Source organism: Anas platyrhynchos, chromosome 2 (assembly GCF_047663525.1).
Source record: "Anas platyrhynchos isolate ZD024472 breed Pekin duck chromosome 2, IASCAAS_PekinDuck_T2T, whole genome shotgun sequence".
Classification (NCBI taxonomy): Eukaryota; Metazoa; Chordata; class Aves; order Anseriformes; family Anatidae; genus Anas; species Anas platyrhynchos.
In genome coordinates this window covers 141,960,225-141,977,413 of record NC_092588.1, presented here as the reverse complement: position 1 = coordinate 141,977,413, position 17,189 = coordinate 141,960,225, and the positions used below count along the sequence as shown (strand labels likewise).

Genomic DNA, 17,189 nt, shown 5'->3' with positions numbered 1-17,189 from the left:
TAGTTGTGCATCATACAGCATGCACAATTAGTTACATTCCTACAATACCCTGTGCAAGCTTTCCTGCTGACCCCTACAGATATTTAGTATTCTGGGATTGTAAGAAAAGTTCCAGGTAGAGTTGCCCTTTTACTATTTAACATAGGAATAACGTAGTTTTGTTTCTATTTCCTATGTTTGTTAAAATTATATGTTATATAGTTATGTATATATTATGTACAAACAACTAATCACAGTGACACCAAATGCTGTTTGTGCTTCCAGGTAATTCGAAGAGTCCATGTAAACTGATAAACAACTCTTGCTGTGGATGCTTATTTGTCCTCAGCCTCCAGCATGACTTTCACTACAACTAGAAATGCAGCTTCTCTTCACACTAGTGAATTGTTTCTATGATATTTTACATGACCTGATTACCAGAATCATTGAGAGACCTAAGCTGACCTGTTTCATCTGGTATCTGCAAAAAAAGTTACACAGAGGTGATTCAGAGTTTACTGACAGGAAAAAGTGTTATTGAAATAAATGATATTTAAGTGAGTTATATATACCCGAATATCTTCAGGATCCAAACTATGCTCACTCCATGCTGAATTGATACTGCTGTTCAGATAGGATCCAGATCGACCCATATCGAGCTCATCTTCATAAGCTTCTGTAGCTATATCATCTCTTGGGTTATTGCTTGAATGTGAAAACTGCAATAAGCATTCATAACAAAGATGTTGCCATCAGTGCACTGCAAAAACTTACATCAACAGTTTTAATGACATAGTCAATCACAACAGATTTAATATGGTTTTCTAAACTCAAAATACTACCCATAAGTTCTACTGGTTTAAGTAGTGTCCTATAGAATATCAGCATTGTATGGAAGAAGCTCATATTCATGGTGAGTTAACTTCAAAGGTTTAGAGATCTGTGTTAGAAAAAACGCAACACCTTTGTACTCATTTTGATGCTTATTTGAGCCTCTTTACAGTGCATTTACATTAAGCGAGCATGACAAATATATGGGAACAGTCTTTCAGTGAGAATTAGCAATTAGGCTTCTAAAATCATAAGACTGTATTTTATATTCCATGCAGCTGAATAATCCTGCAGAAAGCAGTTCTCCCATTTTAGATCCTGACCCTGGAAAAGAAGAGATAAGGTGGCCAACAACAACAACAACAACAAAAAAAAAAAGAAAAAGGAGGGGGAAAATTTGAAAAAAAAAAAAAAAGAAATAAGATCATAAGATGATTTTTCTCTTGTAAGTTTTAGCAAATGCCCAGATCAAGCATTGCAGGGAGAGGTTGTGCAACCTTTTTTTTATTCGTATGGATTCATTCATCTGTGATTACTATTGCCTATGTAGTCATCTGGCCTCGGGACTTTATGAATGGAACTAAACCTTGTGAATCTTCTAACTCCTTCAGTTCTTCGGGGTGCTGGAAGAAAAGTCTGTATAGTGTTACACAGAAAATAAGCTAACAATTGAAATGAATATCCTTAGTTATGAGTCAGTTTCAGAAAGGTTAACAAATTTTCTAGGCTAGTCTAGAAAGGTATCTCTGAAGACATGTAATAAAGCATATGGATAAAAAATAAAACTATTGCTAACGACCAGCTGAGTCATTAAAAAAGTAACAAGGATATTCAGTATTAAGGCATCAGTGTGTCCCTTGCTTACGGCTGTTTAATATACATATATTTGAGAGTTTATCAGCATATCCTGTTCTCACAGAAAGGCAAAAGATAGGAATAGCAGCTTCATTTAACTGAAAATTGCATTAACTTGAACTGCTTAGCATTCTTCCTTCATATGCAACTTTCACCTTCATTGTTCTCTTTGACTCTTGACTTTTTGATTGATGCTATTGGTCATTCCAAAAGCAATTAAAAAATCATGTGTTTGCTGGGGTATTGCATAAGAAGAAAGCTACATTGAAATGATTCAGACTGGCGCTAGGGACAGGTGGAGCTACCTGGGGTTTCCCTACCCTGGTGAGACTGACATATTGTCATTTCATTCTTGGAGCCTGCTGGGAGCTGAGCCGCAGTGCTCAAAGCTCATTCTGTTCTCCTCCCTGCACCCTGCCATCCTGCATCTTCTCATGTCCGGCACACATTCATCTTCTCACCCTGCTCTGCTCCTGGCTCCGCATCATGGGCCAAGTCTCTCCTGAGTATGCAGGACATGGATGTCCCAGACTCTGACTTGCACAGAATTTTCCTTTTCCAGCCAGTAACAACCGCCTGGTTGAAGTCCCAACCACTTCTTCTCATGGCTAGTCTGAGCTCCTTATGCCACTTTTATTTAACAGTCCACCCTAGTCTTTTTATCCCCTTGGCCAAACTCTTTGTCTGATCACCAATAGCACAACAGCACAGTCACCAAAGTACATGAAGTAAGCATTTTCAGGCAAGATCCTTTACTTCTCATATGAATCAAATCATTTTTTGTTTAATTTAAATTAAAATTAAAAGTCTTTTAAATCTCTAGAATTTTGAAATTATAAATAAGGAATTTTTCAAAACGTGTAAGAGTTTTTAAAGAAAAAACCATGGTTTTAGGCATTACAGCCAAATTTTACATTTTCTTTTTCTACCAGTTGCTTGCTAATTTTATATAGAATTACTTCTGCAAGACATTTATGTTCTTTGGTCTCGGCAAAAGAAAAAAGGCAGGAGAACCAAATACCTTAGGGATCAGAAGTAGGCCGACAGTGACAGTCACAGTCAAGTGTGTGTGTGCAAAGAACAGCATCAGCATCCAGTCAGACTGAAGTCTCGAAGCAAGAATGAATCTGAAAATAGAATTGTGTTGCAATTCACTGCCTTTTCTCCAGTGCATCAGATTTAACATTTTTAACGTTCTTTAGGATTCTTTTCACTGAAATGCCAAACACAACTATTTTTGTTCTGTACAGCTTCATACAGACCAAACATTACATGCACATGCTTTACCTACATACCACGATTTCAAAATGAATCAGAAAAAATAAAATAAAACACAAGATGGAACAAAGTATAAAAAGAAACAACAGACCTTTGAGGACATTTCTCAGTCTCATGTTTTCCCCTCTATTTAGCTGGTGTTTTTTTTTTGGATGGTGTAAATCGTCAGTTTCTTTAGCGTGAATTGAGTTATGGCAGTTTACATTAAGGATCTGAACTGATGATTTTAGGTTAGGTAAGCACGTGTACTATGAAAATTTGCAGTGCGCTTTGTAAATACAAGATGTCCAGAGATCACAGCTAGAGTGTGGCTGATAAGACCTCAAAGAGATAACTAACTGAAATGCATTTTAGTGGGGAGAAGAGAAATGGTCTTGACTGTAGGACCACTCAGGGTCTAAGAGCCCCACAAACCCTAGGAAATGAGTGGCTGAACGTCCTACATGAAGCAATTCCTTGCTGAGCTTTCTAAAAGAGTGGCAGGACAAACACTGCAGTTAAAGTTAACTGAAGCATGCTTGGCTTATCTGCTTTACTGAGCTCCCAAAGATATCAACTGTAAGCAATGCAATGGATGAATGGATTCACCACTGGCTTGTAATTTGCAGGTCTACATAAATCATTCAGATTGAAATGAGATTTGCAACTTACCCAAGCCCACAGAAGCATATTTTGCAGAAGCTTTTGTTAACAGAAATAGTCTGGCATGAAACACTGCCTTATATGCCATAATAATGTATTTATCACTTCATGTTTATTACTTTGTAAATGCAGTGCTTCATGAGCACAATAAAATGTTATAAATTCTTCTTTCCGACAGACCTGTTGCTGTTAAGGTGTGCAGGCAGACGATGGGGCTCAGGCCTGCAGTTCAGCTATCTGAACACATCTTGAGAGCTATTGGAGATGACATGAGACTGCTGGATATAACAAATGACAGAGCAAAAAGCTAACAGAAGTTACAGATTGTGCAGTGAGGAATGGCACGATTGGACAGGCAGTTAAAGGGGAAAGACAGCCAAACTGCAGAGGTAATTGAAGGGAGCATTGGGGGCTTTGGGGGGAGCAGAACTTGCAAGGTCAGGGGTACCAATGTAAGGGCTTGTGATTACCTAGGTAATGGAGCCAGAAGTACCAGATTGAGTACTGGAACCAACAGAAATGACAAAGTAATGAGGGGTGTGTTGCTTACTTGGGAAAACACAAGGACAGAGAAGGGCTAAGGTGGATGGCGGAAGAACAAGCATGGAAAAAGAGAAAGAAGGGACAATAAGAGGGGCTAGTGACACGTATGCAAGTTACTAACTGAGCCCTGTATCTGATCTCTGTGGAGACAGAGTTTCTATTCAAATGAGATTTTCCCATATACATTTTGTTCTTCTCAATAGTACTTTTGAGAAGAACATTTTGAGAAATGTTCTTTCTCAATTTTCTCAAGAAAGAGCAAGGCAGGAATTTAATAATATGCTGATCTGAAAACAATCAAGAATCCTCTGTTTCTGAAATGGGAATCACACTTTTAAAGAAGAACAAACATAAACAGTTTGAGGTTTTATTTAGTGCTCATATCAGTCTTCTATGAGCTTCAGGGTTTTTCAGACCGGATTGTTGCCACATAATAGTATGTGTCCTTCAAGATTGTGGCACTTTCAATTTCATGACAACTCAGATATAAGTCCAACATTACAGCTCTTTCAGTTACATGCAGAGCTTGGCAGGGAAGACAGAAGAAAAAAAAAAACACAAACACACACACAACAAACTCACATACGGAAAAGTGAACTTGAGACCAGGTTGGGACTTGTGTATAAAGATATGGACATAATCTCAGGAGGGATCATGTATTTACATGTATTTTGGTTAACTTCAGATACTGTAGGAACATCTTGGAAAAATGAATAAAGTCTGGAAATCGATTACTGAAAACAAACAAATCACTGGCCTGACTGATCAGAAATGCAACAGGACCAAGTCTATAAAAGAGAGCTCAATCCCTCCTTTTTCTCCAATTCCTAATGCTTTCAAGTAAAATCCTCATGGCTGAAGGGAATGAAAATGTTGCATTTTCCCCTTTCCCCTTCCCTTCAATCCAAGGTTTCTTTCATCCTGTCCTATTGCTAAAAGAAACTTCTTAGCACACCTCTACTAATGCACTAAACTGTATCTTCTACCATAGACCAAAGTATAGTTTAGGGATATCAATTAATGGGGGAAAAGTTTGACTGAAGGGCTACTATATTGGTTATAGCCAATTCAAAAGTACTGCAAGCAAATTTTACATCTGCTCTATAAGAAATTGAAAGATACTTCAACCATATACAAATTTTAAAAATCGTGGTTTTTTTTTTAGATGTTTGTGTTAAGGAGTAAAGAAGATTTTGAATGTATGTGGATGATACATACATAAGGGGCTAGGAGATAAGGGGCTAGGAGAAGGTTAAGGAAATAAAAAGTTGCAGAAACATGGAAGAAAACATCAAGAAAGCAGAGAGAAACATGAGCTCCAAGACAGACCAAGAAACTGAGAAGAGTAAGAAGAGTATTTGAAGACTGTCAGTGGAGTGCTGTTAAAAAAATATCTGAGTAGATATAGGATAGGGTCTGTCAGGAGGCAAAGAAAGGTGTACGAATGCCATAAGAAAGTCCTAAGAATCTCTTAGAGCATGAGATGAAATTCATGCTATCTTGCTATTCTGAATTTTCTAGGACCAATTCCTTATTGCAAAGTACTCTGCAGCAAAGCATATATGGTAATTATCATGTAGCTCTGGCAAAGATTGTTATTTATCTGTTACTATTCTAATGATTTACAAGTATGAAACATAGAGCTCATTAGGAGTTTTATAAGAAACACATGCCTTATATTATTGCTGCAGCGTAATGACTTTTTATGTCAGCATATAAACCACTATGCTGCATGCACAAACCAGTGCAATTATCTCAACATACAGCTGCACTTTGCCAATCTGTTACACACCAGGACAAGTTCATATAAACGAACATCCTTACCTGCTGCTTTTCTAGGGATACAAACCAATGAGCAGAGTGTAAATGATTCAAGACAGACAGTATTTCTGCTACCTTTAATTTATCACATATACTGATATATACATATATCTAATTTATTGCATCTGCTTTCATCCAAGATCATATTAGCTAGCAATACTGAAAAAAAAACCAACACACTAAATATATGATTTACAAGTTGTACATTTTCTTGAATCCTGTGGGAACAGTTTTAAGTTTAGTAGTTACTTAATTTGCAGAATTAAATATTTAAGAGACCTTCCATTATTCATCCTATCCCATTTACCCATTTTAAGTTGCACCATAAGAAACCTGAAAGATAAATAGTTAATAACTAGATCTACAGATCACTTGCCTAATTGTATGGAATATAGCAGAGATAATGAGCTCATTGTGAACTGCAACAGCCATATAACGTGGCTCATGAAATGCTGATGGGACTGTCCGCACTGCATAGCAGAGATAAACACCCCACAAGAGGAATAAAAATTCAGCTGTGAGAAGAACAAAAAGAAATAATTTGCAATTAGTTTTATAGATGAAAAAGGAAGGAAATTTGAAGCACTATAGTATCTTCTGTATATATGAGCAGATAAAGACAGTACACACTTGTAAATTTATATGTGCACACACAGAAGCAAACACTTTCAGATATTGTTACTGTGCATCATGCATCTGGTTTTAATTTTAAACACCTCTTTTTTCTAGATCAGGAACCTTTGCATTCATGGTGTTTCAGTTTTTCAATATACAATCATTAAGACAATGTCTAATAATTTCTCGCTTGAGACAATGTCTAATAATTTCTCGCTCATTTTTCAAATCGGGACTATAGCAACTTGATGTTATTTAAAATAACAAAATATGTTTATCTGTAGCTTTAGTTCTTGCTATAGAGGCAGCTACTGGTGCTACTCCTAGACTACAAGTTTCTAAGTCAACAGTTTCATTTCAAAGGTTTGTAACTTAGATTAAACAATATATTTTGGATTAAAAATTTTCCACTGTTCACGACAGTTAATCCTGCTGGTGCCCATAATATTATGAGTCATTTCTGAGGGCTTAATGTAATTATATGAAATGACGCGTTTCTCTCTGTTAGGAGAAAAATGAGTAAAGGAAGAATGGAGGAGTAAAGGGTCAGGATCAGTTCAAACTATCCTGTTAGAGCTCATTCATCTGCACCCACTAGTCCTCTGGCTTCGTTTCCAGTAGACAGTCTGCTGTGACATCATTCAATTTGCTTTTGATATGAATGAAATAATTTCATATCCATCTCGAAAAACCTCCCCTTGCAAAAAATAAAAACCTCAGCTCTGCCACATAGCTATGAGTACAGCTGGCACCTTTACCTCTTGCCTTGTACTCTGGGCTGATGATGGCTGGAAGTGGTTACGTCTGCCCAGCAAGGTGCAGTTCCCTATCAGACCCCTGCAATAATGGCACTGCTCCACGACAGCTTCAGAAATTGACTGTGGTCCTGTTGTTACTCATACACTGCTTTAGGCTTGGTGAACTTTTGCATCTAATCCAGTGACTGCTGTATTTTGTTAGTGACCCTCACCTACGTTCAGTTCTCTTGAGAGCATATTTGTACATATACTCGAGAGGAAAAAGAAGAATGGGAGGGATGGGATTGAACTCACCTATACTCAGCTACCGAGTAGTCAGGCGTCCAGCTCGGCCAGTGATCCTCCTGCTGCCTATGAACAACAAGCCAGCTCTGCAATGCAAACCATCACATCCTAACATGGCAGGAGGTGCCACGTCTCTCCTTAAAATTGAAAGCACACCAATGATTACCCTAAGTATCTAGACTTTAGATATCCTGGTAGGTGAGCTGAAGCCTACCATAGCTCCTCAGCTCTGAAATGAATTCAATCAGCTGCCTGCACTAAAGAAAAGTTCCTTATTCAGCTTTTTGTTGGCTGGAATGGAAATTTGGAAATTCCATACTTTGTTGCTAGATCTTAAATTGCCACTGATTGTATGTAAAGAAACAAATTACCTTTACAGTAACAATACAGTCAAATGTAATATAATAGAAAATCATTTCTTCCTCATACCTCTTTTTACAAATACGTCTTATTATACTGTAACCAGAACAGGAGACCAGTGATATCACCCGATGGTAATGATCATCAAATCATTATTGGTCTGGTTTGGATAAGTGTACAAATATTTGTGAACCCCCCATTATCAAAAGATTGAAGTAAAACATCTGCACTGTATATCTTATGAGATCAGGTCCTCTGGTTGCTTCTACTTATAACAGCATGTAACTGCTGCAAAGTACATACATTATCGTCGTGTCACAGCATTTCAAAGCTTCTAATATCATATATGTAGTTAGATATGTTACCAGTGGAGTCTATTACTCTAGCTCCTTAAAAACACCTATGCAGGAATCACCTACAAAGGCATCTTGCTCCTGAAGTCCTCTCTGAGCAAGTGGAATACAGATTTTGCTTCAATGAAAAGAGATTAAAGGCTCCTTTACAAATGTTAGCAGTTTTGTTTTCTCGAGGTACACTTGTCTCGCATATGCAGAATTGTGGCACTGAGAGGTATTGCTCTTCAAAGTAATGACATTCCTTGCTCTAATTGCTCTGTATTGATTTCAGAAGAAATTGAAAAGAAAAGAATGCATTCACAGGATTAGGTTGCTAAAGCCAAATCACTGTATTGTACTGTCCTATGTTCTACAGATCCCCATATTTCAGCAGGCATCACAAAACATGCCACGTAGCACATTACCTCTCATTTTGCCTTTCATCCAAAGTGCTCCACAGTATAAATAAATAAATGAATAAATAAATTATCAGTAGAGTTGCATAGATATTATAGGAGCTAATTATGAAGTAAGAGGCATACTACCCCAAAACACAGTTCATTTTTCTTTCTCTTCTACAACTGAAGTGAGAAGAGCCCCATATCTCTTATTGTTAGAAATGACTAGTTACCATTGCTAATACAGGTGGAGAGTTTGAAAGAGTTGGGCTTTTAATGGCATGAAAATACATGTGCTAAAAGTATTCCTACTTCAAATAAACAGCATAGGCCAAATTTTGCTTATTTTTACCAATAAAAAGAAAGAAAAAAAAAACAATACAAAAAATAAAAAACACAACAACACTGCTGTAACCTTAAAGATGTACAAGAATTATTATTTTTTTGTATGCAGACTGAAAAAAATGTATAATCAATATTTCTGAGAACACAAATGAAAGTGAGTAAGTCAGACCCAGGTAGCAAGATGAATTACAGTCAGTGAACTGCATTAAGTAGGAGTGAAAGATTCCCAGATCTGATTGCAAATTTCCCTGTTTTCGTTTTCAGACTCAGTCACAAGGAGTTCCTAAGACAAGAGCGGATTTCAAAGCATTAGCATACTGGACCATAACAGTAGTTTGCACTGTTTAATGAATAATGCTTTAATGCATAATGCTTTGCACTGTTTAATGCACAATGCTTTACATTTTGAGCAGAACTGGCATTCCTGTCTGCAGATAATAATTAGTGTGACATCTGGTAACACAGATAGGAAATAGCTTTTGAAACACAAGGTAAAATAACAGAGTTCCTATAGTTGCTAAGCCCAATGATACAATAGTTTCATTAGCAATAACAAAAAAAATCTTGCTTGAAAAACAATTAATTATCAAAACCACTAATTACACAGCTTAAATGCATTGTGCAGAAGTTGTGCTTGAGGGGGAAAATTGAATTCATATAATTAGCTACGGACTACTAGTGCATGTTGTAATGAGAAACTGAAGATATTATAAAATTTTGCTGTATTTTTCAGTTGGTCTTTCTGGTTTCTCAACATCAAATAAGTTAGTTATATATTTAGTATACTTATGACAAACACAGGTGTAGCTAACTTTAAATTGGTAGACAGGATAGGCAGACAGTTAAATAGGTAAGAGCAAGATTCTTAAGCACCACTCATCTCTGAAGTCCTACTAGTTTTGTTTGTGGCACACTAATGACTCTCTTGTACCAAGTATCTTTTATGATTAAAATCTGGCTTGCTGAACAATTTTTCACCACAAGCCTGGTGTGAGAAAAGTGACTTCTTGACAACTAAAGGACTACATTAGCATAATGCAAGCCCACCAAGACCAAACTCAAAGCTCAAAATGCATAATCTTGTTCCTTTAAATATGATTTATCAAAAGGCCTAAAAAATATTCCATTTTTACTTATTAAGCAGAAGAACAAAAAATATCTTCTTTTCTTACTTTGAAAAATGATGGAAATTCCTAGGAGAGACAGCTGTCAACCACTATCTGGACAGGAAATGTGAAGTAAAAATAAAAAAATAAAAAAAAATAAAAATCAAGCTTTTAAAATACTCAGAGTAGCTATTTTGTAACTGTCCAAACCAGGCATTTCAGATTTCACTTGCAAATCTGTGAGAGATAAGAGACTAAGAAAAGGAATAATTAAAGACACAAGTGGATGCACATATGAATGGAAGGTGAGATGAAAACATAATATGGCCTCAATATGCCATGTGCAGGGATTAATTAATCTTTAAATATATCTCTTGCTAGCTATCTATTTCTTATCCTTAGAATATTTTATCTGGTCTTTACACTATCTAATGAACTTACTTATTTATATTTCTTGTTTTTGTTTTTGTTTTGTTTTGTTTTGTTTTTAAAAAAAGATCATTCCTTTTGTTTGCAATGTCCATCATGTTTTTTAAAAAACTGAGCATTTTGGAGCACTTAGCTCCACTACCCAACACACCAGATGATGCTGGATACAGCTGGCCTATTACTACTAACAGTGCACTATGTCTGCTCACCTGGGATTTCTTTGGGTCACTGTTCATACTCCACACCTTTTGATAATGAGGGACAATGATACGTTCACAGTATGTGATATGTTTCTGCTCTGTAAAGAAGGACACGCTCACAGTTGGTTTTATTGACTTAAATTACCTGAAGATCTGCAATAATATATGTACTAGGTTTTGGTAAACATTCGGTTGTCTGTGCTGTCAATTATTCTTTCATATTTAAAGCCAGTACAAAGCACAGCTCTGTCCAGAGACTGTCACGGAATCACAGAACTATGGAATCGTTTGGATTGAAAGGGACCTTAAAGATCACCCAGTCCCAACGCCCCACGCTCAAAGCCCCATCCAGCCTGGCCTTGAACACCTCCAGGGATGGGGCACCCACAGCTTCTCTGGGCAACCTGTGCCAGAGCCTCTGCGACATCTTCTTGCATATGATGCAGGCTGCCCCACTCCTGCCCGCCCAGCCCCAGCATCTGTGAATTCTCTGTCCTCGTTTACTGCGTACTCTGCAGATGTCTGTACTTCAGCTGACTGTATGGGACAGTGGAGTGTGATATGGGGAACTGAAAGCCATGATCAGAGTGCTGTTCCTGTCTTTTAGGATTGGGAAAAGTTAGACCTTCCTTACACTTGAATGGGCAACAGAAAAACACCTGCAGATGGCAAAGGAAGAAAGGTAGTAAGGGCATGATATCAAGCGTGGTAAGAAAAAACAGATTCAGACAAGCAAAAATCACATAAGAAAACCTGAAAAGTCAAGAAATGTTAAACTCCTGATTTTTAAACTGGGACACTAACTGTTCTTAGAGGCCTTAGAAGAGTAGTCCATCTTTACCTCTCCACCTTCGTCCTCTCTAAAACTTGGACAGCACTAACATAAAAATATGTAGTCTTTATTTGCCCTCTTTTGCATGTGTAACCTTCAGTTAACCATACCATTTCTTGGGAGACCAGACTCATTTACAGCACGTAACAGAGCAATTCCAGAGATAAATCAAGGTTGGCTAATAAAGAAAGCTTTATAATTTGTTGCAAATGACATTTGAATGCTTAGTGAAGGAGACAAAAGTATGCAGAGGGAAAAAGAAAAAAAAAAAAGTGGTCTTGAGCACATGCAGGAGAACTGAATTTTAACTTTGTACCTCAGTACTTCAGAGTTAAAAGTCCCACTCAAGCCATGCTTCACAGAGATGATCACAGAGCATGTTTTTCTTGCTAGCTGGGGGCCAACTTTGACATTTTTGCTGCAACTGGCAGCAGAAGTGAGCACACAGGGCTGTATTTGCAGCCAGTGAGACCCTATATAACATGTTCTGTACAGATTTGACTAAGCTCTGTAACTGAGCCAAAAGCATTGCAAAACGGACACCCAGATTAAATGGACCACATAACCCTAATCTTATTGCGCCTCAGTGCTGGCTGTGCAGAATGGGGATAATGCCACCTTGTCACTGAAGAATGGCAGTGGAAATAAATTTACCCGGATTTGTGAACATCTTAAATCCTAAACTGTGAGTTTCCTTCCCACCCTGGTCTGGAAGGAAGGAGTTATTTTAGGCTGTCCTGGTTGATGCTCAGCCCTCCTTCCCTGACAGCAACGTTCTTCTCTTGTGCCTCTTGAGGCCAGCCCCAAGGTGGACACAGCCATGGCCTAGAGCTGCTGCAAGGAGCTCCCTTGAGCCACCATCCCCATCCCCATGCTCACTTGCACTCTGTTGTCCAAAGGCTGCCTGCAAAAAGAAGACAGCCCTGAAGCCAGTTTTCATGACTTTGTATGATGTTCCATGTCTGACCATGCTGATTTTGCTTAAGAAGCACTACCACAGGACAACACGACGCTGCTCTCCAGAGATGGTGAAATATTTTGCAGGCTTTCATTACATGTATTTAAGAAGGGAGAGCCTTTTATGGCTATGACCTTGACCAAGTCCATTTGGCATCCTGAACTTTACAAAACAGTATTGTTCTACAGCTGTACCATTTTTTCTTCAGATTTTGGATAAAACTATAACTCTCACTAAATCCACAGCACAGGCAGGCTACAACTCATCTTCTTCTCCATCCCATTTCATCTCATCAAACTAATGTATACATTTTAAATGCCCTGTGCTGAAACAAACTGCTCTGTAGATCTGGAAGCACAGCTCTTCCATCCATTTCCTCACTCTGAGTGCCTTCCGGAGCTGAGAGAGCTCCACTGTTAAACAGAAAAATCATGTCCTAGATTGCTCTCCATTTCCAGCCAGTGCAGTCTCTTTCTGCTTCACTGAATTCAATCTCCCACCTGGAGAGCTGTGCCATGTCATAGTAGAAGCTTTTTTCTTAGGCTGAAAGGATTTTCCTATATTTCAGCAAACTCTGGTTACATGCATAAGTCTTCAGTGCTGAATTATTCAAAGCAAGTTATAAATTATCCGTCTCTCTCAGCATACCTCAGGATTATTTCAATTAGCCAGGCACAGCAATAAAGAGACTTCTGTGTGGAGTAAGAATTGGTGTCAAATCCTGACATTTTTTCTCTACCAGAAGTTGGATTGTCTGTGGCTCTGCATGGTCCCCATGGTTTGAGGGTGACCTAGAGATGCCTTTTCCTGGCAATGGAGACATTGGAGACATATCCAGTGACCTGAGTGTGATATATATCCATGTGCCCCTTCCATAGGAGTCTCCCAACATGAAACTTATGGCCTACAGTTTCCTCTCGTTTCTGCATGTTCCCTCTCTTATCCTTTATACTCCGTTTTATTCCCTCCTCTACCCAGATGTGCTGCCTTTCCTCAGCCCTTCCACAGCCGCTGTTATTAAAGCCAGCTGACCACTCTTCTGGTCCTGTCATCCTCTTCACTTTTGTGTGGGTGGAAGAGGGAGAATTAGAATCAGAAAGATTTACCACCAGCAGCTGAAAGCAAGCTGAGTGTGGGACCTCTTCTTTCACAACTTAAAGAGGTTGTGATGAAATGCCAACAGGATCCAAAATACTTGAAGGTCTGGAAAGACTTTAAAGTACAAACAAGAGTGCTGCAAAGACAAGACGAAGTCAGGGCATCTCCTAGCCTCTCCCAAAGCAACATCTTCCTGCAGGTGGTTCACAGAAGAATATGAAATGTGAGTAAGAGAACCTGTACATGGTTTCCTTAGCAGAAACGCGTTGTAGAAGTGGTGTGTAAACAAAGGCTGTTGGCTTTCATCTGTGATGTAGCAGGTACAAAGAAAAAGCAGTGTTAGAGCAGGTGGCAATGCAACCCAAACTGCTCCAGCCATGAGTTCCAGCTACTTTTGAGAAAGGGGAACTGAAGAATGATGGCTGCTAATTGTTAAAAAAAATACAAACAAACAAACAAACAATGTATTTAAACAATGCACCTTCTGAGTATCTAACACAAGAACTGAAGCCAGATCTTGCTGGTGCTGAATTCTAGCAAGTTCTTCCTGGCTAGGCTTTCCACACAGAGGAGGCTATAAACACTACTTGGAAAAATCAGTCCCTAGATGTCTCTAGACAGCACCCAAAAGGGATAGCTGCTCTTGACAATTTTGGCATTAAACTCTGTACATTGATGTTAAGGAGAACATGGCTTAAGAACACCCATTTGGAAATTAACAATTCTTCATTCATTGCATACTCTGAACAATGTACCCTAAATATGGCATAGGGCCACTTCTAATGGGGATAACAAAAAGAAATAATAATCACTCATTTGCTGAATACAGCAGAAAGCCTGTAGAAAATTTAATAAAGGGCTTTGTAAGGCTGTATTACAATGCTCTAACTAGGAACCGTATGGATGGTCTTAATTCCCAATCTGTCAGAGCCCGTCCTGGCAATTCATCCCGTCTTTAGATGCAAAGATTATATAGGTTAAAGATTATTAAATGAACAGGAGGAGGGAACTCTTGGGAACACAGACTGAAATGCTTACTTTGTTCCTTTTCCTGGCTGAGGGCATTCAGTAATCATGACAGAGCCTTGTGTTTGAAACGCTCTTTATAACGAGGACCCAAATCCTGAGCTCCCAGTTAGTGTGCTGGTGCAGCAGCTGAGCCAGAGGAGCACAGCTCCTGCCAGCTGGGAATCACACAAGTGCCAGGGAAAAATACCTGGCTGCATTTGGTTAATACCTGCCTTTTACTTCTTGTTTAAGTAAAACATTGGAAAGAAAGCACACAAGGTGTATGTGGGAATTTTTAAAAATTACAGTTTAAATGCTATCTGCATTATGTAATACCCTGGCTCTAATGAAGTCAGGATCATTCACCTGCCAAGACCACCTCTGTTTTTTACTGGTGTTTGTGCATGCATGTTTACCTCTCTGCCTAGCTTTCCCTCTTGCCAAGGGCTTTGCACATTAAACTTATTTTGCAGTTCTTCCAGATTGTAGGAAACTTTTTTTTTTTTAAGTACTGTGCTGATATTTGTTTTGTTTATATGTATTTTTCCTCAGGATAAAGAGTAATAGTTTGTTTTGTGACATTGTCACAAATTACATACCACAAGTTTTTCAGCTGCTTTTCTCTAATTTGGCATCAGAAATCAGGCTGTGGCAGGTAGAGGTGTAGAATATACCCAGGCCATAACAGAAAGACTTTGTGGATGAGCTTTTTCAGGCCCTCAGGTCCTTCTCTAAAATCTGAGGTTGTGATCCACGCTGCCATGGCTTGTCAATGAGACAGATGCCACAACCTCTAAAGTGATGCACAAACGAATACAAAGGAAATAAAAGAATCTAGGCAAGTGACAAATAAAATACCCACAAGCATTCAATCTCGAGGAAAATGCATACTGACTTACATTACATTACATAGATAAAATAAGCATTTACTGAATGCCAATTTCTCTCATCGGCATAGCACAAAGCACAGAGGGCAATGTTAGAAATGGTGACAAGCTTTATGTCTAAGTCCTTACTTCACTCAAAGAGAGCATCCTCTCAAACTTAATGGAAATGTAAATATAAAACATTCACTGCCATAAAAGTCTCTCGAGATGGAGCCTAAGTAGTGTGATTAGTATGGAAAATGCTCCATAAATCCTAACTCCAATAATCTCTGGTAGCACAAAGGCTTCATCTCATTATGACTTTTTAACAGAGCCTTGTTAATTCTCACTTCACTAATCTGTGACCTTGAAAATTCCCTCTCCACATTTCAGTAAGACATTGACAGCAGAATGAAACAGTCGGGTATTGGAACCGGTATTTGGAATATACTCCAAAATATGCAATAGTTTTGTATAAAATCTTGTGCCTGGCTAAATTAAATGAGATAACAAGCCTTTCATAATTTAACATCTGGCATTTTTATTTTGGTATTTTAAATGAAATATCATTATCTATCAATTATTTTGTAACATAGAATCTTCTCCTAGGCTGCTCCCAGTCAATTGCAGAAATAAAAGGGGTTTTGTATTACATGTATTTCTCCTGACATCTCTTTGATATAAGTACCTGTTTTTGGAAGTAGATCCTACTGTCTGTAAGCTTTTCAGATTGTTGTTAACAATAAACACCTGAAAGTGCACATGCACATATATGTGTAGAGGCACACACATGTCAGTACAGACCTGTAGCTGTACAAATCCTGGCAGCACTCATGTGACTCCACAGTTTACTGAAGACTTGCACAAATGTAACTCTGCTTATAAGGTAGTTTGGGTGAAAAGGCAAAATGCCAGAACAAAAAAAGCTCTGTCCAATTTTGTTCAGGCTTGAGAAACAGTTTTGCCTCTACTACCCCTGAGTATATTTTGGAAAAAAAAAAAAAAAAGAAAAAGAAAAAGAAAAAAGAAAAACACTTTAAAAACCCCTCTAGGTGTAAATAAGTCTTCAAAAACAGTCTTTGTTCTTTCCAATGCTAGGCATACAGCAATTTACATCATTTCTTACAATAGGGGACTATTGGTAATACTCAGCCATTAAGATCTGAGTTTTTATTCAGTTTACTAGCACAGCTGTAAGATCAAGAGAATAAAAAGATTTGTTTGCCATTATGCAACAACCACCAGTATCAAAGTTTTAATAATACTACACTGCATTACTGGCTGTGAAATGCAGTAAAATTTTCATCCAAAATGGCTCAGTGCAGATGACATCATGTTCTACATTTAATTCTCTTCTGTTATTAATTTTACAACATCTCTGGTGATTATACTGTTGCATTACAGCAAAACATAGCTATATTTTATCAGCATACACCTACAAAAGGATCCAGATTGAGACACATTTCAAGATGTACTCATTTATACTCATCTCTGTGTGGTTTACCCATGAGTACATTCCCAAATGAGGTAGCCTGAGAGATCTTACATGAAGGAGGGAAGAGCAGAGCACAGGGATGAGAGAGGAGACAGAGCAGCTTAGACCCATGGAAAGTCCTTGGGGAAGCTGGAAGCAGTGCTTTGTCCTTT

The 17,189-nt window shown here is 38.2% G+C and overlaps 1 protein-coding gene across 2 annotated transcripts in view; it reads right to left on the bottom strand.

Annotated features, from left to right (window-relative positions):
* Window positions 1–17,189, bottom strand: part of GPR158 (G protein-coupled receptor 158) — a 195,308-nt gene that overhangs the window by 5,891 nt on the left and 172,228 nt on the right. For both annotated transcript variants that reach the window (XM_027450618.3, XM_027450619.3), the window contains exons 8-10: window positions 6,326–6,464; window positions 2,687–2,792; window positions 552–698 (exon numbers count right to left, since the gene is read on the bottom strand). In XM_027450618.3, the coding sequence (XP_027306419.1) occupies window positions 552–698; window positions 2,687–2,792; window positions 6,326–6,464 (392 nt within the window). The remainder of the gene's footprint in view (window positions 1–551; window positions 699–2,686; window positions 2,793–6,325; window positions 6,465–17,189) is intronic.